Genomic DNA, 24,522 nt, shown 5'->3' on the forward strand with positions numbered 1-24,522 from the left:
CCGTACTTCACTCACTCACTCAACTCACAGTGGAGCTTTTTCTTTTAGTTACTGTTTTATTCACTTCCACTTATATGTCCAGAGAGAACTTGAGCAGGACTGTTCCCTGCGCTTCAAGAGGAGAGTTAAAATGGTGTCAAGCTCATATCTTCAACTTCAAGATATTCAACAACATTACGCAACTTTTACTCCTGACTTACTTGAGAAAGAGAGAAGTTTTGTAATACAGCATTATTACATTTATTTTTAAATTTGTTTTTACCTCTTTACAGGAAAAATGGAGTAGTCTTCAGCTCCTTAGGGACTGTCCATTAACCCTTTTTCGCCAGAGAAAACCCAAATTCAGAAGTCCCTCTGAATATATTTTTTAAAAATTCCAATAACTAATATCTCAATTTAAAGTCATAAGAGCCCCTATGGCAACAATCCTAAAACATATAGGTATAGTAAGCTCATAAAGACCTCCCCATAAAAAGTTTTCTTGATTTTCCCAGGTTACCAAGAAATGAATTATATCTATTCTTTCTATTCAGTTCAACAAAACTCATATTGAAACAATATTGTGTGCAAAAGAAACTTGCAAGTGTAGGGAAGTTCATGATAAGATACTAAACTAGACAAAAAAATTTGGATTTGCAGTCCCCAAATATTGGATCAAGTAATTGAGCATGCTGTCATCTGATACACTCTCCCTACTAGGATAGGGGGCAAGAAATCAGGAAGTAGGTTGAATCAGCATTTCCATCTGGTCCCCACCCAGACCCCAACATGGGGCCAGAAGCAATCAGAGTCAGGTGTTAGGTGGAAGATGACCCGGAGATTTGGCTCCTTCACATTCCAGACCCAAGCATGGGTTTAAGAAGCAACAGAAACCTAGAGAGCTCCTTCCCTCCCTCCCCATACACCTTCATAAGACCAGACACAGCTACATAGGATGAAAGCAGAGGCACCAACTTTCTAATTTCCTGACCTCTGCTCTACCCCAGGCCCCGCCCCAACTCCATCCCTTCTCCCAAGTCCCCACCACCACCCTGCCTCTTCCTACCTCCACTACTCCCCCTCCCCCCAGCACCTCCTGCACACCCCTGAACAGCTGATCACCAGCAGGCAGAAGGTGCTGGGAGGGAGGAGGAGGAGCTGATTGGCAGGACCACTGGTGGGTGTTGAGCACCCTCTATTTTTTTTTCCCTGTGAGTGCTCCAGTCCTGGAGTACCCACAGAGTCGGCACCTATGGATGAAAGTTCCTTAATCACAGATTCCTCCGCAGTTCTGAAGTTTAGAAGTTAGCAGGTTTTATTTCAGTACTGCTGCTGTTAGGCAGACATGCACCCAGAAGCAGATGGTCACAAGTCTGTTTTATATTGCTGCTCATGGGCCACCTATCTGCACTGGCTGACCCTTATAAAAATCAGCAGGGAAACAGGAAAAAACCCTATGTGACTCTTAATTGGTTTTTTTTTTTTTTTTGAGGACATGCTGTTTAAAAGGATACCCTAAAAAACTTGCATTTAAAAACAATTAATTTAAAAAATTCAGGTTGACGGTGTCCTTTAACCTTTAATCAAAAGGGTGGAAATGCCCTATGACACCTAAATAAAATGTTTACTATTCCCTAATAATAGGTAATTCCCATTAAAGGGAAGCTCTCAGGTTAAAATATATTTTTAAAAAGCATTACTGTTAAAAACACTTAAATTTTAAGTAGTATTTTTAGTATCACTGACACTGTTTGTTCAGCTGTTTTCCATTGACTAATCTATTTTCATTGTCCGACATCAGCAAGTTTCGCTTTGTTCTAGTGCATCAGAAACGATGTTCCCATATTTGGATGGAAGGCACTGAAGGAGAAATTTCAAATCCAGATAAACTGCTTTCCTCGATTCCCCTGCCACCCACACACACTTCATTAAAATATTTGTTAATACTAGGCTTTGTGATGCCTTTTTACCTAAACTTACTGACACTATCTGTATAAACATGTTGCACACACATATTAAAGAAACAAAGGATCCTTATGATATTTCTCAGCTTTTGGAGATAAAGGAAAGCCCAGGGGGTTTAATTCTGCCCCTGATTTATTTTCACCTCATGGAAACCCTTGCATTTATATAGATTCTACCTTAAACCCTTCCTCCATGTTTTTCATCTATCATAACACAAAAACCAGCAACAAGTTTAAACATCTCAGCTGACACATAGTACATTTTTATTATATCTGAGCTCCATGTGTTATTAGATTGTTTGATCTTCAATGCTGCGTTTAAAGCATTTGCAACATATTTTACAAAAAGGATAAGAATGTCCACATGGTGGTGTACTAGCCATGAAAAGTAAGAACTAATGATGACTCTAGGGGAGAGACTGTAGCTAACCAAATTAGCTATGGTAATGTATTTTTCACCATTGATAGTTTATTTTTTCATTTTTCAATAGAAGTGCAAAACAGATTGGTCAGTATTTCTTTTCGAGTTTTCACTAACAATACTGTTTGGCTTTCTAGCACTGTTTTTATTAACTTTAACTAATGTGTTCATTCTGTTATACCCAACTTTAAAGACAAAAAAAATTAGATTTTGGACCTAAGCTACTTGTTAGTATTACTTTAAAACATCTATCATGTCAAGGATGCAAAGTTCTAGACGATATTAACCATTAATTTTCATACAAATTACTAACAATATATATATAACAATGGATATGTGCTTGCAAACCATAAAAGCAGCCAGTAATTAAGTTTCCATTCAAGTAACATTGATTTATTTCCCAGGGAACTCAAAGTTAACAACAATCTGCCCTTAACTTTGAGTGATCTGGGTATGCTCTGCTATGTCAAAATATATAAACATCACACTATTCTATTATAGTTAGACACCATATTAGTCAAATTAAGAATAACCCCTACATTTTCCAGCAAATGCACTATATTACAGTTAATTTGTAGGTTGTATTGGGATACATCTGTGAAAACTGGGATGCATACATTTTATACATTAGGTTAGAACGTACTAAGGAAGTACTGTTTCTACTGAACACAAGTTTTAAACAAACTGACAAATGGTCACTGCTTTATTTACTATCACAGTAGATTATCAGATTAAACTGTAAGGGTGTATTTTCATCACTTTGGCTGACAGGTGTTTTGCCAGGCCATTCTCTACGTGTTAAGATGCATTCATTAGATCAGAACCACAGAAGGACAACAGTTCATGTAATGGAATTTTTTTTTCTTGAATGCTTTCAACATTTTTTTGCCACATACTGTGAATCATGCTTTGGAAATCAATGTTGTATAACAAAAGTTTATTGTAGCTAGCTCTCTCTCTTTCTCTTTGTAGGTTTCAGAGTAGCAGCCATGTTAGTCTGTATTTGCAAAAAGAAAAGGAGTACTTGTAGCACCTTAGAGACTAACAAATTTATTTGAGCATAAGCTTTTGTGAGCTACAGCTCACTTCATCGGATGCATTCAGTGGAAAACTCTTATGCACATTCTTTTATAAGACTATTTTTCCCCTCTAATTGTCAAGTAATCCTTACAGACAGAAAATGGTTTGTTAAATTCGTTGACACCCATATTGATGGCATACCATGCCCCAATAGGAATGCAAGCCACTCTAGAATGAAGAGACCCCAAGGATGGGCTGCGCATAGGAACATAAACAGAAGAAGACGTACACAGAGGAGGGGGCTGGCCAATTTGGATAAACTGCTCCCATACTTTTAGGCTTAAGCTGTACGATAGACCAGGGTAGACAATAGGTGGACAATGGCCAAAGCCGAGCCACAGACACTTTTGAAAAGTCTGCAATATCTTTTTTATTTACTTATCATCATTATTGTTATTGCCATGCGAAACATGTTTCTCTTGGAGTCTGGACCTCGCCTATACCTTGACCAAGAAATTTCGACGGGGACAAAAAATAATTGACTATTCCTGACCGACACTGTGCTTCAATTTACTGCCATGTCACCCGCTCCGGCATGCGGGAGATAAACCTGCAGCGTGACCGTAGCCATAGCTGGAGAAGGAAGGAGGGTTGGTTTCTTTTAAGGCAGGAGCCCCCTCTTCTCCTGTGGTAGGGGCCTGGAGAGATTCATTCTCCCCTCTTCAGGGGATCAACCCTCTTTTCTTGCGCGTGCCTGGGCACACGGGGGGGGGGGGGTCTATCCCCGGCGGATGGGGGAGTGAGCCCCTTCTCTTCCCCGTGGGAGGATGGGAGGGGTTAGTTCCCCCCTTCACGCTCTGACCGGAGCGCAGGCAGGGGGAGGGGTCCCCACTTCTCCCGTGTCTGTGAAAGTAGAACCCCAGTGGCGGGGGGGAGGGGGGGAGAAGAGGAGCAAGCGCCCCTGAGTCAGAGGGGAGGGGGAGTTAACAGGCGGGACTCAGGGCGGCCAGCCCCTCCCCTCTCAGCCTCCTTTCACTTACTCCAATCCCGGGGAGAAGAAAACTCCGACAGGAAAAAAAGCCGGGCCCCAGCACCAGCCGCTCTTCACCTCAGGGAGGACAGGAGGTCATGACCCGGAAGTAGATAGGACGTCGGACGTGAAGGCCCTTCGGAGGAGCGTCATGGGGGGCGGAGCTGACGGCAGGATGCCGCTCTCCCATAGGGCATGTCCCAAGGGAGGGGCGGAGGGAGAGGCGAAACAGCGCTTGCGATTGGGCCATTCAAATGTAGGCCGCTGGACGATTGGGCGCTTCGAAGGTGCGGGCGCGACGTGGCGGGAAAGAGCGGGCAGTTTGGGGAGCCCGAGGAAAAAAACAACAAACCGCTGCTGTGGGGCCATGTCCGCGAGCGGCCGGCGCCGTCGGGGCGCCCTTGACAGGTGAGCCGGGGGGGGCTCCGGCCCTGAGGAAATGCTCTTGGGGTGCCCTGCCTGGGACTGGGACTGACCCCCATCCCCTGCGGGAGGGGCTTCCCCGCAGCGCTGCTGCAGCGCCTCCCCAGCCGCGTAGCTTGAAGGGGCCCCAGCGGCGGGCATGCCCGGGGCCTTCCTACCACGGCTCTGCCGGGGGAGTCGCTCCCTCGTGTGGCAGAGAGCGCCTTCGGGGGCCCGGCTCCCCCAGACCTCGGCCTTCCCCGCTCCGAGGCTGGCGCGTCTCCCTTCCTCCCTCCGCTGCTAGAGACCCCGCCGCTTGTCCGCGACCCCCTCGCCCCTCCTTAGAGCCGGCCCCAGGGGACGGATGTTAGGCCATGGGCGGCGAGGAGGGCGCTGCAGACCCTGCGTTGTCCCCCGCAGGGAGCGGCCCTGCTCTGGCTGCACCGCCGGCCTGTCTTGCGCCCTCCGTAAAGCGGGGCAGTAGCGTGGAGGAGTTTGTTACGGGAACTCAAGCCCGTTGCCAACTCTGTCCACATATCTATTCAGGGGATACCACCATAGGGCCTAATCACATCAGCCACACTATCAGAGGCTCGTTCACCTGCGCACCTACCAATGTGATATATGCCATCATGTGCCAGCAATGCCCCTCTGCCATGTACATTGGCCAAACTGGACAGTCTCTACGTAAAAGAATGAATGGACACAAATCAGATGTCAAGAATTATAACATTCAAAAACCAGTTGGAGAACACTTCAATCTCTCTGGTCACTCGATCACAGACCTAAGAGTGGCTATACTTCAACAAAAAAGCTTCAAAAACAGACTCCAACGAGAGACTGCTGAATTGGAATTAATTTGCAAACTGGATACAATTAACTTAGGCTTGAATAGAGACTGGGAATGGATGAGTCATTACACAAAGTAAAACTATTTCCCCATGGTATTTCTCCCTCCCACCCCACCCCCCACTGTTCCTCTGATATTCTTGTTAACTGCTGGAATTAGCCTACCTGCTTGTCACCATGAAAGGTTTTCCTCCTCCCCCTCCCCCCCCCCCCCCCCCCGCTGTTGGTGATGGCTTATCTTAAGTGATCACTCTCCTTACAGTAAAAAGAAAAGGAGTACTTGTGGCACCTTAGAGACTAACAAATTTATTAGAGCATAAGCTTTCGTGAGCTACAGCTCACTTCATCGGATGCTGTAGCTCACGAAAGCTTATGCTCTAATAAATTTGTTAGTCTCTAAGGTGCCACAAGTACTCCTTTTCTTTTTGCGAATACAGACTAACACGGCTGCTACTCTGAAACCTCTCCTTACAGTGTGTATGATAAACCCATTGTTTCATGTTCTCTGTGTGTGTATATCAATCTCCCCTCTGTTTTTTCCACCAAATGCATCCGATGAAGTGAGCTGTAGCTCACGAAAGCTTATGCTCTAATAAATGTGTTAGTCTCTAAGGTGCCACAAGTACTCCTTTTCTTTTTACGGGAACTCAGACATTGTCCTTTGGCCCGTCTCGGAGCCGCATGAGCGGTGACTCCCCGAGGCTAGAACAGGGGCATTTTCTCGCTGTCCGGGTGGCCCTAAGGTGCAACTGATGTGATACTCCCTCAAAGGGGCGGATGTCCCAAGTCTCGGAAATACGCTGAGTCTTTGCAGTGTGTACGAGGAACATTGGAACTGCCAGTCAGACCAATGCTATGTCTCCAACATTGGCCAGTACCAGAGCTTCAGCGGGCGTATACACCACAGGCCTGTTGGAGTGATCCACACCCCCAATCTTCCCTCGTCGTTGGCTTATAACTCTTTAACATTGCTTTTTAAAGTGGCTTCACAATGGATGAGACAGTTGCTGAGTATATCAGAAGGACAGTGCTGAAAATCCCACGCCATGAAATCATGGAAATGCTTACGATGTGGGACTTCCTCTCCAAGACGCAGCTGCAAACCATAAACGTGCATCAGATAAAGGAAAGAATTTCCCAAGAAGTGGTGCAGCTTTGTGAGGTGATAACATCCATTGTGAATGCTCGGTCGGGCTGAAACATTTTCATTATATTTACATAGCAGGATGGCATACTAGAAGTGTGTATTGGTGTTTTTGTAACGTATGACACACATTTAAGAAGGAAAATGTTCTCATTCTCAAATTAACTTTATTTTCTTTAATCCAGGTATGGTTAATAGTTTCCAATATGAGAAATATAGTGCATGAATAACGAGTTGGCCTAAGTGATTTCACTGGGTACACAGCTGATCCATAGGAATGCACAGTTGTACTCAATTCTTCCTTGCTCTTTAATTGAATCATAGATTAGAGCCTGCTATTGTTAAATCTTTGAGTAATTGTAATGTATTGGCACTGGGTAGATTCTAGCCATTCAATGGGATGAAGCTGTTCTGGAGTTCATCTGTATTTGTGAATCTGAATGTTAAACATAAACAATTCTATCTGGACATTTAAAAGGCTAAGATGAACCTATATTACTCCTAAAATGCTCTCTCTCTTAAGGAGTAGTAGCCTATAGTTTGTTATTCTTCTGGAATTCTGTAGCGTTATTTCTGAGGTGTGCTGTTTTTGTTTTGACAAACAAGCACATTGGATGGAATAATTTCCTCTGCAAGATTTGTTTTCACTTTACTTGGTGTAAAACAAAATTTCTTCATATGACACTGCTTGTGATAATGTTCCACGCTTGGGGCCTAATCCTACAACTGCATTTGCATGGGCAGACCCTGGGCTGGCCTCTGTGGAGTCTGTTATTATATCTGCTATTATATCTATATATATCTGTTATTATATCTAATATTATATATTAATTTCTACTGTATGTTGCACCGTTTCAAAGGCATTGGAATCTGATCGCTTATCTATAGTATTGTTATGCAAGCTGCAGGTGCAAGCCAAAAAGACTTACTGAATGCCATAAATGGTATTGTTAAACTACTTTTAGTGGGATAACAAATGTCAGGTTTAAAATAGCTAAGGTGTTTTGTAGAAACTTCTTTACCTATGTTCCTAAGAGCATCTGAGATTCTGCAGATGGCATGAAATTTTAAAAACTAAATAAATTTGATGGGAAGAAAATCGTACTTCACCTTTTATTTGGTTTGGATAATGAAACACTAGTCATTTTCTCTTCTGTTTATAATAAAGTTTTTAGTTAGTTTCACTTACTAAGTCTTGTGTACTAGTTCAGAATAGCAATGTTTAAATTGCAACCTCTGCAGAGGGAGTGCATAAATCCACTCAAATAGCTTTCTTTAAAAAATATACAATTGAAAACATGACTAATACTGGGTTTGGCAAAACCTTTTTTTGACTGTATGCTCTTTGTCACGGGGAGTTTGTCTTGCTGTGTTTAGAAACTGCCTAGCATTCTGTGGCCATTAATGCAATCTAAGTCATGTTAACAGTACCTACATTCTGGGGTTAAAATTCCAGACAGTGCTTCTTTAAGCTGCAATTTTAATGAGGTACTATAAAGGATTCTGGCTCTACAATTCACCATGCACTGTAAATATTTTCTTGCAGGAAAACTCTGCAAGTATCAAGCAAGCAGCCATCCTAGACATGATTTGTAAGTTAAAAATACCTTTTTCTTTATCTTTTGTCTCACATTCTCAAATAACTTCTAATTCATAGAATTGTCCTTATGAGATATTGGTATGTTAAGAATGGTCTGACCCGGTATGGCCAATGGTCCATCTAGCCCAGGATCCTGTCTTCTGACAGTGGCCAGTGCCAGATGCTTCAGAAGAAATGAACAGAACAGGCAACTTATTAGGTGATTCATCCCCTGTTGTCCAGTCTCAGCTTCTGGCAGTCAGAAGTTTAGGGGAACACCCAGAGCATGGGGTTGCATCCCAGACATTCTTGGCTGATAACCACTGATGGACTTATCCTTCGCAAACTTATCTAATTCTTATTTGAACCCAGTTAATTTTTTTGGCCTTCCCAGCATCCTCAGGCAACGAGTTCCACAGGTTGATTGTGTGTTATGTGAAGTACTCCCTTATGTTTGTTTTAAAACTGCTGTCTATTAATTTTGTTGGGCAACATCTGGTTCTTGTGATATGTGAAGTGATAAATGACACATCTGTATTCACTTTCTCCACTCTGTTCATGGTTTTATAAACATCTGTCATATTATCAATCATATCCTTAGTCATCTCTTTTTCTGAGCTGAACAATTTGTCTGTTTTTAATCTTTCCTCGTATGGAAGTTCCTCAATCAATTCTAATACTGCACACAGTATTCAACGTGTGGGTGTACCATGGATTTATATAGTGGCATTATGATATTTTTTGTCTTTTCTATCTCTTTTTTCCTAACAGTTCCTAAAATTGTTAGCTTTTTTGAATGCTGTGCACATTGAGCTGATGTTTTCAGATAACTGTCCACGATGACTGCAAGGTCTTTCTTCTTGAGTGGTAACAGCTAATTTAGAGCCCATCATTTAGACTATGGTTGGGATTATGTTTTCCAATGTATGTTATTTTGCACTTATCAACATTGAATTTCATCTACTATTTTGTGAGATCCCTTTGTAACTCTTTACAGTCTGTTTCAGACTTAACTATCTTGCATAATTTTATATCGTCTGCATACTTTTCCCACCACACTGTTTACCCCTTTTTCCAGATCACACATGAATATGTTGAACAGCACTCTTCCTAGGACAGATCCCTGTGAGACCCTGCTATTACCTCTCTCCACTGTGGAAACTGACCATTTATTCTTACCCTTTGTTTCCTGCCTTTTTAACCAGTTACTGATCCATGAGAGGACCTTCCCTCTTATTCCATGATTATTTGCTTAAGAGCCTTTGGTGAGGGACCTTGTTGAAGCTTTCTGAAAGTCCGAGCATACTTATCAACTGGATCACTTTGTCCATATGCTTGTTGACACCCTCAAAGAATTGTAATACATTGGTGTGATATGATTCCCCTTTACAAAAGCCATGTTGACTTCCCCAACATATCATGTTGATCTGTGCGTCTGATAATTCTGTTCTTTACTGTAGTTTCAAATAATTTTCCTGATACTGAAGTTAGTCCTGTAATTACCAGTATCGCCTCTGGAGCCCATTTTAAAAATTGGCATTACGTTAGCTATCCACCAGTCATGGGGGGGCTGGGGATTGCCCCATGGCTGGGCTCTGGGGGAAAGGGGGGTTGTATGCTGGGGCCGCCCTGCAGCTGGGTTCGGGGAGGGGGCAGGTGTCTGGAGACCACCCTGGGGCTGGGCGTGGAGGCCAGCAGGCCGCTCTGGGGTTGGGGTGTTTGGGCTGGGGGGTGCCCTGCGGCTTAGCTCTGGTGGGAGTGTGGGGAGGTCCAGGGTATCTGAGTTCTGGGGGCCTCACACAGCTCCCTCCAGCACCCCCCAACTGGAACTGAGTTGCCGGAGGGGTTTCTTTAACTCTCTACTCCTAGAGGAATTTTTTTTGCTGTTGCATGTCAACAATACAGACTTGTTGACCGGTATTTTGAAATAAATTACCAAAATTGAAACTGGAGTGATTATTGTGGTGTTTTGACACAATATGCAGAATTTTGCAGAATTTTTAATTTTTTGGCGTAGAATTCCCCCAGGAGTAATATGCGTGTTAGTTTAATTCAGACAGCAGCGTATGGCACATCAGCTTCTAAAAATCAGGATGGATCTCTAAATTCAACATAATTATAATTTGAGCATTAAGAATTGTATATAATTTTTGTTTATGTGGAAAACTGAAATATGAGTGATTCCAAAATTGCTATCTTGTTAAATTTTTTGCTGCGTGTGGCTCTAGCTGTTTCCTATACATTGATAACTCTATGTACTTACAAGTTGGCAAACTCTTGTAAGTCTTTCTTTTTTCTCTAATTGCCCTACACAACAGAATTCAAGTTAAGGAAGAGTTTTGGTAACTTGCAGGTAATCCTTTTTAAAGAATGAATTGGGAGGAGGTTACCTCTTCATTAATTAGTTAACCAAAAATTCAACAAATTTTAATGTCTCCTGTATAAAAATGCCTATTTTACTTGTAGATTAGAAGCTACCTGCATCTTAGGATAGTCTTGATCACTAAGACTTTTTTCTAATATGAGGACAATTGTTCAAAAGTGATCTGATCACAAATAATGTATGTCAATAGTTTACTCAAAACAGTTATGTTCCATGTTGACTGCATCATTGGCAACTTTTTTATCTCCCCAGACAACCACGCCTATCGGAACAAGAAGATTTGGACTGTTTACCAAATGACCAAAGCAGCGGGTAAGTAAACATCTTTCTCTAAAGATATCACCTCTACAGTATTCTCACTCATAGGAAAGGTCCTTAATTTTTAGTTTTTACATACCCCACTCCTACCCAACCCCAGGAAATTTCCTCAGTTTTATAAATGCTGCTATTTGGTTTGTACTGGTTCCTCCTACTCCCTCAATTTTGGACGAATCAGGGGCATGAAAATACTGATTAGGAAAATCCAATACATTATATTAGGTAGATGTATTTATGTTGTTAATAAATTAGCCTATCTGTTAAGGTGAGACAGTATAAGGGAAGAGACATTATGCATGTGTGTGTGGTATGTCAGTGCTCACGTCCTAAAAAAAAGAAGTCCCAAAACTCCCCAGAAAGATTACTGACACTATTTGATCTATTTAATGGTTACAATAAATGTTTACATTCTTGGGTTGATGCTACATCACTGTAATACCGTTTTGCTGTAACAGACCAAATTATGTCTAACAGTCATAATTTTGTGTTTACAATAAGTGTTATCTTTTCTTGTATAATAGAAGAAGAAGAAGGAAGTGATGCTTTTAACTTGGCAGATTTCAAATACAAATTTAAGAGAAGTCTTCGGTCAGCTCTGAAAAATGTAAGAATAAAACTGTTCTAAATCAGTTGCAACTCTGTAATATAAAGGGTGGTTATTATATTGTCTTTAGGAAGATAATTCTTGATTTGTCCCTGCTTTTTAACCAAAACTTGAAGTAAATCTGTAAATTGCTGGAGTCATGGCGGATTGTATTTGAAATACCAAGGAGAAACTATGTATACTGCCCCAGTAATAGCGTTTACCTTCAGACTTGCTTTTTTCTGGTTGAGAGAAGTGAAAAGTGGCAGAGTTCTGTCTTAAAATATAGTGTTACCTGTTTCAGGTGCCAGAGAAATACAGTTGTATTTCCAATTTTGTATATTTTCAGTACTAAGGAACACTTTGCCATTATTACCAAGTGGATAAACAAGTTTGAGCCTGTACTTCAGAAAATACACAAACTAGATAAATATAGCTGAATCATGTTTCAAAAAGGATTGCTAGATACAAAAATGGAATGTTGCTCATATAGGCCAGAAGAGTGCAGTGTTTCAAGACATATATATCTGAGACTTTAAAGCTAGAGTGGTCATGTGGCCTAGATGTAATTGACAGATTAGTACAGTATCAATCAATAAGACAATCTGTTAACGAATAATATATAAACAAACATGTCTCTCAACAAACAATCTGAGTGGAACTTGAAGTAGCCATGTAATTTTTTTTATCAATAAGCAGAAAACGGGGTGGTAGTGGGAGAGTGTATACACGATTCTGAAATTAGCACCAGTAGTAAAAATGGAGTCAGGAATAGTAAACTGCTCTTGCACATGGTCTCTAGCTTATGCTTCAATTTATTATCCCTAGTGGGCATATTTTCTGTGTTTTGAAGTTTTGGCCCCGATACTGTTATATTTTTGGTGAAATTTTATATTGTCTAGTAGACAGTGGTGTTCTTGGGTCACATACTGTATAAAGTAGTGTCCAACATGTGACCTAGGGAACTACTCATGGCTATCAAGTGAATGTGTACGAAAATTTTGTTAGATCTGATTTATCAATTGAACATGTGTTCCTTTCATCAGTATATGAAACACTTGTCACTATTGGACGGTGACACTGCTTCCTTAGGAGACTCGGGAGCATTGTGAGCAGCTGTTGAGCAGTTTGCCTGCATTGCAAGGGAGGGAGAAAAAAATGACTGTGACTGGCCAATTTTCTCCTTCCCTCTCTTCCCTTGTTAGAAGCCGTACAGGAGCTTGACTGGCTCTGCCTGAACCTAGGAGAGCACCTAGCAAAGGCTGGCTTCCCTTCCCCACATAGCCACTCAGGGTAACTTGGCATGGGTGGGTGAAGCTGAAAACCAATAACCAGTTGAACAGCAACCTGAGTGGTAAAAGAAAATGGAACAGGACAGAGAAACTAGCCCAAGGCATTGACTGTGGACCTTGACCTCTTTGAAACATATTCAGTCCTGAGGCTGAAAAGCTACTACTGTAATGTAACCTCACACCTGTAAAATGGGTAGTGAAATAGGCTCATTAGAATGGAAGCACTTGGGTTACTGTCACTCATGCTCCACATATAATACAAAGATATTGCTATCTACCTTTGCTTCCAATAAGAGTGCTTACATTAAAAAAAAAAAAAAAAAGACGCCTTCTAATGTAAAGATATTTTTTAAACATTACAGGCTAAATTCCATCTGGTGAAAGAACCCAAACATATAATGCATAAACACAGGGGAACAGTTAGTTAACCCACACAACCTTAATTTTGGTGTCTCCTGATTTGAGTGCCTAACTAAATTATAGCTTTTGATTTTTCTAATCAGGTGACGATCAACTTCAGAGACTATGAGGATAATGCAATATGGATTCGAATTGCTTGGGGAACACAGTATACAAAACCAAACCAGTACAAAGCTACTTATGTTGTGTATCACTCACAAACTCCCTATGTCTTCATTTCCAGTCTTAGGATCCGCATACCTCTGCTTTGTCAGGTATAGAGCAAACTTGACTGTTACAGATCTCCATCATGTTGTTTCTAGTTATCAAAAGAGGGTTGTTGAAAGTGTGAGGAAACATCACATTGGAAAATCTGGAATGTAGTTGTTTGGTCTAGAAACATAAAACAGTCTTTAGATTAGATCTCTAAATGGAGTTCACTAGGGGCGTTCAGAGGCACAAGTGCATACGTGCATTATTTGCGCTCTCTTGCATACCACTTTAAAATCCATACCAAAACTCCTTAAATACAAACCATGTAGAATAACTGCCTTTAAGCTTTTTCTCTTTACAGAAAGTTTATTTAATAAAGCAAGTTTGTGCATTTACTAGACTATATAATTTTAAATCTCTGAACTGGATATGCTTGTGTTGAGGCTCTGTTAACTTGCAAGGTATCTTTACTTCACATCTTTAAACTGAATTGCTACAAGTGGCCATATGATGGGTCTTAAAAGCTGGCTTAGAGTAGAAGTGATAGTTACTGACAAAAATAGGGGTCATGTCCTATTACTGCCTATTAAAAACCACTTGTTATTGGCGCTTGTCCCTATTACCTGTGTGACCCTCTTGGAGACTGGCAGTGGATGTTCTAGGTATAGTATAACCTCAGAGTTACGAACATCTTGGGAATGGAGGTTTGTTTGTAACTCTGAACAAAATGTTATGGTGGTTCTTTCAAAAGTTTGTTTATTTTTTGGTCTCGGTCTCTGCTTCTGCCTGATTGCATACTTCCAGTTCCAAATGAGGTTTTGTGGTTGACTGGTCATTCATAACTCTACTGATAGTAACTCTCAGGTTCTACTATATTCAAAATCTGAAAGCAAATTGCAGGTACAGTTTTGTATGTTCTTAAGGTGACCACTAAGCTTCTGAGGCCTTGCACTATGAGAACTGGATGTACTGGCTCAAAGAATGAGTATACTGAGTGTCCAAATTATTGACATTAAGATCATGGGGCAGATCTCTGAAATCTTAGTTCAAATTCTTGGAAATTTACCTTTCCAATAACATAACCTTTAACTTCTAATAATCCAGGAGAAAGACCTGGGTGTATTAGTCAATTACAAGATGACTGTCCTGTAATTCATTCTAGAATGAATCAGGCCAGGAATTTCCGGGAGTGATAGGGAAGTATTAATGCCATTGTATAAAGCACTGGTAAGACCTCCTTTGGAATACTGTGTACAGTTCTAGTCACCCATGTTCAAGAAAGACTAATACAAACTGGAACGGGTTCAGAGAGAGACTACTAAGATGATCACAGGAATGGAGAATCTATTTTATGAGAGGAGGTTAAGAGTTTGGCTTTTTTAACTTAAGAAAATGAAGGCTATGGGGGATATGCTCATGCTCTATATCTATAAATATATCATGGAGTAAACACCAGGGAGAGAGAAGAGTTGTTTAGGCTAACGGCTTCTAGCCATCAGAGTAGTGTAGTTTTGGAACAGCCTTCCAATACACGGGTGCAGCCAAGTGAGCAAATAACCTACTTAGTTTTAAGATGGAGCTTGATAAGTTTATAAACAAGATTATGTGACTAGGTTTTCTGTGATACCAAGGGACTGGACTCAACCCATGAAGTCCCTTCCAGTTCTGTATTAGTAAGTTCGTATCTTACTGTGCAGAGAATCAAGCTATCCCTAAGTATGCACAACATGATAATACAGAGCTTAGACTACACTTCTATTTTTATTTATTTATTTTGGTGGTTGGGGTCTTCTTTCTTTCAACTGTAAATTCTCTGCATTACTGCACAGATCATATGGCTTTATAACAGCCTATTTAACTTTGCATTTTTCAGATATGAGAATCTTCTTTGGTGATAGAGTGACTGAACCTACAACTTAACAGCTGTATAAAAATGTTGCATTAGCCAGGAATGTTGCATTTTATTGTAAATATAATGGTGACTTAAGAAGTAACGATAAAAACTATTTCAATTTTTATTTAAAGGCACTGGTTCATGCTTCCAATTATCATGACATCCATGAAATGGAGCTCCGAAGCCGTTGTTTAGACTCCCTTAAAGATATTGTGTTCAAGAGGTATAGCCAGGTGAGCCACTTTTCAAGTTTTTATTCTAAGGTAAGTCTTGGTTTTTTGTTTCAGGCCTGGCTCTAAACTTCCTAGCAGGTGGGGAAAACCTCTTCCAAGAATTCATCATGTTACAGTAATACTGAACTACTGAGATGGACAGCCTTTCAGTAAGGTAACATAAAATGATGATCTAAAACCTAGTTTCCTACCTACCGCTTTTTAGAATTACCAATTAAACTACGACATAGAATTGTATAAAATGATTTAATCTTAAAATTTTGTATTATTACTACTTCACTGGTCTCAATAAATACTGACTTGGCAACTATTAGAATAGGTATTTACTCTGCTTGTCTAAAGAACACTTACAAATAGAGAGAGGTTTTCTGAGTATAGTCAGGGAAAACATCACTTTCCAAAACTAGGATTTCGGATTCTAAACTTCCCATAATTGGTAAAAGCAAGGAGAGCACTCTGTTTCAGAAGGTTTTCCAGAAAATCTGAAAACTATTTCTAGTGAGAGCTCCTGGAACTGGAAATAAACTGATTGTAAAGACCTTATCTTTCCTCCTCCCACACTTTTTTTTGTATTTTGTTTTTAGACTTTCCAAACATATCACCCAAGACCTCTACAAGAAAGAAATGTTGCTCCAGAAAAGGGTATATGCTTTTTTAAAAAAAAATATATATATATATATGGTCTTTTAAAATAAGCTTTGTTCTGAAATATCATTCCTTTTCAGGTTTGCGTTCTCAGCTCTTTTAAATGTTTCTTGTTATAAAGTGCCATGTAATTATTATATTACATTCATAGTATAGTACATACACGGCAGTGATTGCTGCTTGCCAGACTACACCTCCATCCTTTCCAAGGCTGGCTGAGTTCTGTTTACTAACTCACCGAACATCATTTGGACATTCATGTCGTGGTTCTGATTCTTATACTAGCTTGCTTGGTCAGATAGACTCCACTTTCTTACAGTAACAGTTTTCTTTTAAATGTTTTGTCCACCTGGCTCCTGTGACCCGCCCTCCATTCCCGCTCATTCTCAGCACAGATTGATTCTAAAGACAAATTAGCAAGTGGTTGGGGCCACACTGCTCTAATTGCCCTTGGGTGGGAGAAAATGTTGAGCATAAGCATAGCTCCAGTGAATGCTGCTGGTCAAAAGATTTTGGTCTTGCACATATGAGGGGTGTGTTCATGATAAGTAGGATCCACGTGGACAAAACATTCAAGGTAGACTTTTCATACAGCTACTGTAAAGTTTCTTCCTTTTGTGAGATAACATGCTTGTTTGATTTCTGGCTGGCTTCTGCAGGGTTGCCTTAACTAAGAAATCCCAAGTGCAGTTCTGAAGCTGTTACCTTTGCATAATGAGAACTTTTGTCGAATTATGACTTTCGTTAAGACATTTTTTCCTAAGCTTGTTTCTTTGGTCAGGAAATAATATCTTCACTTATTTATATGACTTACCTAGGATTTTTTGGGGTGTTTGGAAAAACAACTAATGAAATCTAGGTAATTCCCAGAAAGCAATCTTCATAGGCTAATTATTTTTTAAATGCCAAACTTCTAAAAGCCTGGGTGGATTGATGCTCCTAAAATTAAGCTACTTATAACATTTGCTTAGTTGGGCACATTGTGAGTGTGCGGCATGCAAGCATTCACTCCCACGCCCACAAAGTACACAATGCTAAACTTTTTTTCCTTTTTTGGTCTGACTGTTTTGTTTGGAGTTGGTTTTAAGTGGTGAATCTTCATATTTCACTAGCTATCTGCCAGATGATCATTTTGTGCATTCTCTAGAATTTGTATTCTATTCTGGGTATGTCAAATCTAAAAATCATTCCCAAAGAAATGGAATGTATACATAATAGCTAAACAATGCCACATGAAAGTTAACAGGGTGTGGTGTTCATTTTGTTTTTTTTCCCCCCTCCTCCAGTGGATCCGAGGATAATTCAAGAAAATAAAAGGGAAAAAGAGAGAATCCAGAGTGTGAATCAGGAGGTCTTTGGTGAGGGTCTCCAACCAAAAATAGAATTTGCACAATATAAGGTGATAAACATGTTTAATCCTTTTAATTTGGTTAAAACGACCAAGCAATAGATGTGTTAAAGCACAATTGTAAAAAAAACTCTCTAGTTTTTTCTTCCAAACTTTTGCACAGAACGTTACTAGAGTTTTCATAAACTAGTTACAATTATAGATTTTTAATGCAGAGCTCTTGCTGCATTCATGCGATCTAGTGCCTTGCGTTGCGTTTAAAATTCTGGATCATATCTCCGTCTTGCACGATCCATACTAATTGAGTAATTGTAACTTTTTAATTTGATTATAATCTTGAGAACAAAGTATTTTGGATGTTGTAATATAATAAAATGAGATTTTAAGTACTGGTGAAATGGAAGTCAGATTATACAGAGTACTTATAAAAACCAACTACTAATACAGGTAACACTCAATAGATTATTGAAAAATATCTGTTCATAACTAAGGCTATATTTTAGTCATGGATATTTTTAGTAAAAGTCATGGACAGGTCACAAGCATTAAACAAAATTCACAGCTACATGACCAGTCCATGACCTTGTACCATATACCCCTGACTAAATCTTGGTCAGGCAGGGGGAGGGAGCGGAGGCAGTCTGGGAAGGAGGGACATGTCCCCTTTCGGGGAGCTCCCTGAGGTAAATGCCACCCAGGGCCCTCACCCGCTCCCGCACCCCTGCCCTGATCCCCCTCCCACACCCAAACTCCTGCTGCTGGGGGAGGGGGACGCGGTGGCCCGAGACTGCACCAGCAGCAGCAAGTGTGGCTGGCCCAGGGTCTGCCTGAGCTGCTCAGGCGGCCCTTAGGCCAGCTGCTGCAGAGGTCACAGAAGGTCAAGAAATCCATGACCTCTGTGACAGACATAATTGCGTTTTTTTTAGTGGAGAATTGTTTGCCACATGGGGCACCCCCGATTTCATTAAGAAGGTATTCTCCACCTTAAAATGTGTTTTACATTAGCAAACAGGTTGTTGAAAGGCATAAATAAAATAATTCTAATCGGCCCCGTTAACAAACTTTTAAAAAGTATGCCCAAGACTTGAAGTTGGAAGTTAATCAAAGCAGCATGTTAGTGTTTTAAAGGAGCAGCTGCACCAACTATAGCTGTGGTAGGAACTGGCTTGAAGTGACTTGAGCCATGCTTGAGAGAAGAATCCAGATTGGAAATATCAAGCTAGGAAAGGAAGACACAGGCAGCCAAAATGCTTGAGGGAGGAAAAAGGCCAAAGATTGTGGAAGTGGAAATGTGAATTGAGGAACTGGAGTGAAAGCCTCAGAGGATTGGGAGTTCTGTCCCAATTTAGGCCAGAATTGGATTGTCTAGAGCAGTGGTTCTCAAACTGTGGGTTGGGCCCCCAAAGTGGGTCACGACCTCGTTTTAATGGGGTTGCCAGAGCTGGCGTTGGACTTGCTGGGGCCTGGGGCCAAAGCCTGAGCCCCACCGCGTGGGACCAAAGCCGAAGCACAAGGGCTTCAGCCCTGGGTGGCGGGGTTCAGGTTACAGGCTCCCCACTTGGGGATGAAGCCCTTGGGCCTTGGTCCCCCTGCCTGGAGCAGTGGGGCTCAAGCTTTCGTTTTGGCCCCCCGCCCAGGGCAGCAGGGCTTGGGTGGGCTCAGGCTTCAGTTTCCCCTCCTGGAGCCGTGTGGTAACTTTTGTTAGAAGGAGGTTGTGGTGAAATTAAGTTTGAAAACCCCTGACTAGAAGCTCTAGAATAAATAATTTTGGGACATTAGGTATGAAAAGTCTACGTTGAACAGCTCATTCTTCTGATACTTGTACTCCCTGCCTAATGTATTCTCTAGCATATCTAACAATCTCACAGGAGGTGGTAGATTTTTCTTAGCTAAAACTTGTGATTGGAATGTCTTCTCCCACAACCTAGTTAATCAGAATATTAATCATTTCTGTGTTTAACTCAAAAGGAGTTAAAAGGCCTCTAAACTTAAATCATGCTTATGTCTGAAAATGTTTACCTATTACAGTTCCAAGCAACACTTAAGATGATTATAACTGAAATAGATTAGAGAATTTAATTTGTTTATATTATGCACTAATCAGTTTTCTGTTTGCATGAGTCTTCCATTCAGCAAATGGGGAGAAAATATTTTTTTAAATAAGAAATTGATTATGAAACAACACAAGCTGACAAGTTAAGGGCAAGTATGGTAGCTGAAATCTCCTCTTTTAAATAGGGCTGTGGATTAAATCGAGTTAACGTATGTGATTAACTAAAAAAAATTAATCGCAATTAAAAAAATTAATTGTGATTTTAATCATACTGTTAAGCAATAGAACACCAATTGAAATTTATTACATATAGGTGAGTTTTTCTAATATATTGATTTTAATTAAATACAAAGTGTATAGTGTTCACTTTATATTTTTAATTGCAAATATTTGCACTGTAAAAATGATAAAACAGAATTTTTCAATTTACCTCATACAAGTACTGTAGTGCAGTCTCTTTATTGTGAAAGTGTAACTTACAAATGTAAATTGTTTTGGTTTTGAGTGAAGTTATGTAATCAAAAAAAAATATATAAAACTTTAGAGCCTACAAGTCCACTCAGTCCTACTTCTTGTTCAGCCAATCACTCGGACAAACAAGTTTGTTTACATTTATGGGAGATAATGATGCCCATTTCTTATTTACAATGTCACCTGACAATGAGAACAGGCTGTCGCATGGCACTTTTGTAGCCGGCATTGGAAGGTATTTACATGCTGGATATGCTAAACATTCATATGCCCCTTCATGCCTCGGCCACCATTCCAGAGGACATGCTCCTATGCTGACTATGCTTGTTTTTATTAAAAAAAAATGCATTACTTAAATTTGACTGAACTCCTTCGGGGGGAGAATTGTGTGTCTCCTGCTCTGTTTTACCTGCGTTCTGACACACTTCATGTTATAGCAGTCACAGGTAATAACACAGCACATGTTCATTTTAAGAACACTTTCACTGCAGATTTGACACAATGCAAAAAAGGTACCAATGTGACATTTCTAGCACTTGTAAGATAGCAACAGCGCTTGACCCACGGTTTAAAAATCTGAAGTGCCTTCCAAAATCTGAGAGGGATGAGGTGTGGAGCATGCTTTCCAGAAGTCTTAAAAGCAACATTCCGATACGGAAACTACAGAACCTGAACCACCAAAAAAGAAAATCAACCTTCTGCTGGTGGCATCTGACTTAAATAATGAAAATGAACATCCTTCGGTCTGCACTGCTTTGGATCGTTATTGAGCAGAACCAGTCATCAGCATGGACACGTTCTTTGGAATGGTGGTCGAAGCATGAAGGGACATATGAATCTTTAGCGCATCTGGCATGTAACTACCTTGCGACACATGGCACTGCTGTAGCCGTTGAATGCCTGTTCTCACTTTCAGGTGATGTAAACAAGAAGTGGGCAACATTGTCTCCCATCAATGTAAACAAACTTGTTTGAGCGATGGGCTAAACAAGAAGTAGGAGTGAGTGTAGGCTCTAAAGTTTTACATGGTTTTATTTTTGAATGCAGTTTTTTTTTTTACATAATTCTATATTTGTAAGTTCAACTTTCATGATAAAGAGCTTGCACTACAGTACTTGTATTAGGTGAATTGAAAAATGCTGTTTCGTGTTTTACAGTCCAAATATTTGCAATTGAAAATAAATATAGTGAGGACTGTACACTTTGTATTTTGTTTTGTAATTGAAATCAATATATTTGAAATATACAAAACATCCAAAAAATATTGTTTAACAGTGCAATTAATCATGATTAATTTTTTTAATCTCTTGACAACCCTACTTTTAAATTAATTTAATATTTCTAACCTTTTGTAGTTTCCTTTAATACTTAAAAATAAATGAAATAAAGAACACTAACTGGCCTATTTTCAATTTTAAAGAAGGTCAACTGGATATCTGGTTAGAAGCGATGAGGGCCTAATAAAAGCGAGGAGGTCACCACTTAGCACCAGGAAATGCTTGATTTATGGTTTAGCACAACATTTATTACAACCAAGTTTTAAATAGCAATTGCCCATGTTTGTATGGTATTAAACTGAAGGGCACGTTGCCATAGATTGTTTACATGTCTCCCAGTTGAGAGAAGAGAGGACACATCCAACAAAAAAGCAAGGCTTTAGTTTTAATATTGCCTTGTTTTTTAATAGTATGTACATAAAGGCATATCCTTGCTTATGACCCCTGAATGCTTTGTGTTCACAGCTTGAAACAATGTTTAAAGGTGAACCTGAAATGGACATCCTGACTGAAAAAGAACCATTCAGATGTGTAGTCAAATTTTCCAGTCCCCATCTTTTAGAAGCATTGAAATCCTTAGCACCAGCAGGTGAGTGCTATAATATTAATAGGTGAACTATTTCACTGTTTTTCATTTAGCTTGCAAATCTTTCATAAGAGATATTTGAGTGGTAAATCTGATTCTGTGTATATATAAATAGAAATTTAGTGAACTACAAGAATTCTTCTGTAGATGACCTTAGCAGATGAGGCCGGAATAGACATGTAAACTCATGCTTTTGTGCAAATTTTCTTATAGAATTACAGTGATTGAACATGGTTACTCAGTTTATACCTTTAATCTAAACCCTATGTGAAAGATAAAATGGTGGATGAGTTAGGCTATAATTCTTTTTTTTTTTTTTTTTTTTTCTTCCCCCTCCTTCCCTCCAGGTATGGCTGATGCACCTCTTTCACCATTACTTACATGCATACCACAAAAAGCCAGGAACTATTTTAAAATTAAAGAGCGAAAAGGCATACTTTCAGCAAGCTGTGTAGGCACCTGACTTTTTTTTCATTCACTGAGAATTGTGTATATAATGTATTTAATTACTGTATTTAATCAAAAGAGAAATTTCAGAACCATTTTTAAAACTAATTTATTCTTTTGGTAATCCCTTGTATCATTTTAAATGATAGTTTACATTTAAGGTAATACTTTTTCCCTACTGTTCATTTTTAACAAATGGGTTAGCCAATGAGATTGACTAAATGGCCTGTTGTCTAGCAGATAGCTGAATTTACTGTTTCAGCTAATTAAATTAGTTCATTGAAGTTCTTTTGTGAATCATAACGTACTTGGTGGATACACGCAATAAATGAGAAAACTGATCTAATCAGAATGCAGTAAGTCAAGTAATGTAGCAGATTAGCGTTCTTTCAGTGTACTAGCACCACTTAACAAAATGGTTATGCCCACAGTCTGTCATCTAGCATCAAAGACATTAATTCTGAGTGAGAATGTCAGGACACCAATATACACTACTTGGAAAAACTAACATTCTAGCCTGGCCTTGATCTTTTCAACAGAAGACTTGCTTCCTGTGACAATAGTCTATTGTCATGACTTCATTTATAATGAGATGTATTTTTTTTAATAATTTTTTTAATGAGGTTATGAGCTTATGATGACTAGCAAAAGCTGGTATCAAACCAGTTGGTGCATATTTTTCATATCCTTAAAATGGTGTTAGATACTTAACAAACAGATGTGATCGTTAATGTACAATAGGTTTTTAATAATTTATTTTATCAAATGACTGAGTAACTAGGTATCTAAACTATTAAAGATAGTTACTTAAGTTTCCCCATAAGTAAAAGACACTGAAACTTTCTGTTGAAGCAAATTTACTTTTTAAGAGAAAATTATAAAACAGTAACACTCTGGAGATTAAGGGCCTACAAAGTGCATCTTTAGGGCTGAACACATCCCTGCTTACTCCAATATCTTTAATATAGTTGGTAAGGGGGGAAAAAAATCTGGTGACTACTAAATATGAGTTGCTGTTCATGATGTGTGAAATAAGTTAGACATGAGATATGCAAAACCCAAGCTATATACAGTTAGACAAATCTCTGGGCACTTATCTGACAACAAATACTAACTGTAATAAACTATATAAATGGCTGAGGTAATCCACTAAATTGTCTCATTTGGGCCCCAGTTTAGCAATATATCAAAGTGCATGCCAACTTTGAACATGTCAGTAGTTCCATTGACTTCAGTAGAACTATTCATGTGCATACAGTTAGGCATGTGTTTTGTACCTCACTGAATGGTGGTCTTATCTTGAAAGGACTATCTGCTGCTAATGAAGTCCAATAGAAAAGTTTCCATCTGACCTTTAATGGATGTAAGATCAGACCCAATGTTTGTAATCACTAAGAGCAACAGCCAGTAAAGAACTTGTCTGTTTTTAATTATATTTGTGTCTATTTCTGTGTCTAAATCTCCTATCTTGAGATTTCATCATAGGTCTTATCGTAAAACATAATGCAGCTGGTATAACTTTTACTTTGGGGAAGTAGTGTTTTCTGAATGCATATCTTTCTGGGGTCTGATCCTGCCACACTCCTTGCACACTAAAACTTCTGACTTTGTATTCATAAAGATTGCAGAACCAAGCAAATGTAGTGTTCAAGCAGAAATAGGGGTTTGCAGTAAAGTTCTTAGTGTTCATAATTAAATAGACATTTTGAATTTAACCCATTTAATATTTTAAGATACAGATGTAATTTACTTGGTTTGAAGATCACTTGTATTGTACAAAATGTCTTAGATTCTGTATTGGTTAGCAATTTATTGTTGATGTATTTTGTGTATTCAAATTTTTTATTCGCTTAGATAATGTCCATATGCAGAGAGAATTTTTCAGAAAGATTGTGGTATAGTATACAAAACTATTTTAAGTTTTTTTTTTTTTTGTGTGATTTTGTTTTTGTTACGTTTGAAGGGACCAATAAAAATTTAAAGTAGAACTTG

At 39.5% G+C, this 24,522-nt stretch overlaps 2 protein-coding genes across 8 annotated transcripts in view; one reads left to right on the plus strand and one right to left on the minus strand.

Moving 5' to 3' along the window:
* The window catches only part of CMC2 (C-X9-C motif containing 2), a 45,572-nt gene extending 41,020 nt beyond the window's left edge, over positions 1–4,552 (minus strand). The window contains exon 1 of one of the 2 annotated variants that reach the window (XM_038368225.2): positions 4,425–4,552. The gene's annotated coding sequence lies outside the window, so the exon portion shown is untranslated. The remainder of the gene's footprint in view (positions 1–4,424) is intronic. The other variant, XM_038368224.2, reaches the window with a different exon arrangement.
* A 13-nt stretch (positions 4,553–4,565) lies between these two features.
* On the plus strand, positions 4,566–24,522 carry CENPN (centromere protein N). Of its 6 annotated transcripts, none has more exons than XM_043495253.1 (11): positions 4,566–4,822; positions 6,647–6,827; positions 8,356–8,401; positions 11,024–11,085; positions 11,619–11,693; positions 13,468–13,638; positions 15,602–15,733; positions 16,288–16,345; positions 17,635–17,747; positions 21,963–22,086; positions 22,431–24,522. In XM_043495253.1, exons 1-11 carry the CDS (start codon positions 4,566–4,568, stop codon positions 22,544–22,546), a joined length of 1,335 nt encoding a protein of 444 aa, XP_043351188.1. In that variant the 3' UTR covers positions 22,547–24,522. The 6 variants fall into 6 exon arrangements, with proteins under 6 accessions (XP_043351188.1, XP_043351187.1, XP_038224798.2 ...); XM_043495252.1 differs by having other exon boundaries at positions 11,024–11,083; positions 11,611–11,693; XM_038368870.2 differs by having other exon boundaries at positions 11,024–11,083; positions 11,611–11,693; positions 15,602–15,703.

This window comes from Dermochelys coriacea, chromosome 12 (genome assembly GCF_009764565.3).
Source record: "Dermochelys coriacea isolate rDerCor1 chromosome 12, rDerCor1.pri.v4, whole genome shotgun sequence".
Taxonomy (NCBI): domain Eukaryota; kingdom Metazoa; phylum Chordata; order Testudines; family Dermochelyidae; genus Dermochelys; species Dermochelys coriacea.

Bases quoted from the DNA above. Each gene is read 5' to 3' on its own strand.
- CENPN (XM_043495252.1), top strand. From the start codon at position 4,566: ATGGGGGGCGGAGCTGACGGCAGGATGCCGCTCTCCCATAGGGCATGT. The intron at 11,084-11,610 runs GTAAGTAAACAT...CTTGTATAATAG, and splicing joins CCAAATGACCAAAGCAGCGG to AAGAAGAAGAAGGAAGTGAT. The intron at 15,734-16,287 runs GTAAGTCTTGGT...TTTTGTTTTTAG, and splicing joins TTTCAAGTTTTTATTCTAAG to ACTTTCCAAACATATCACCC.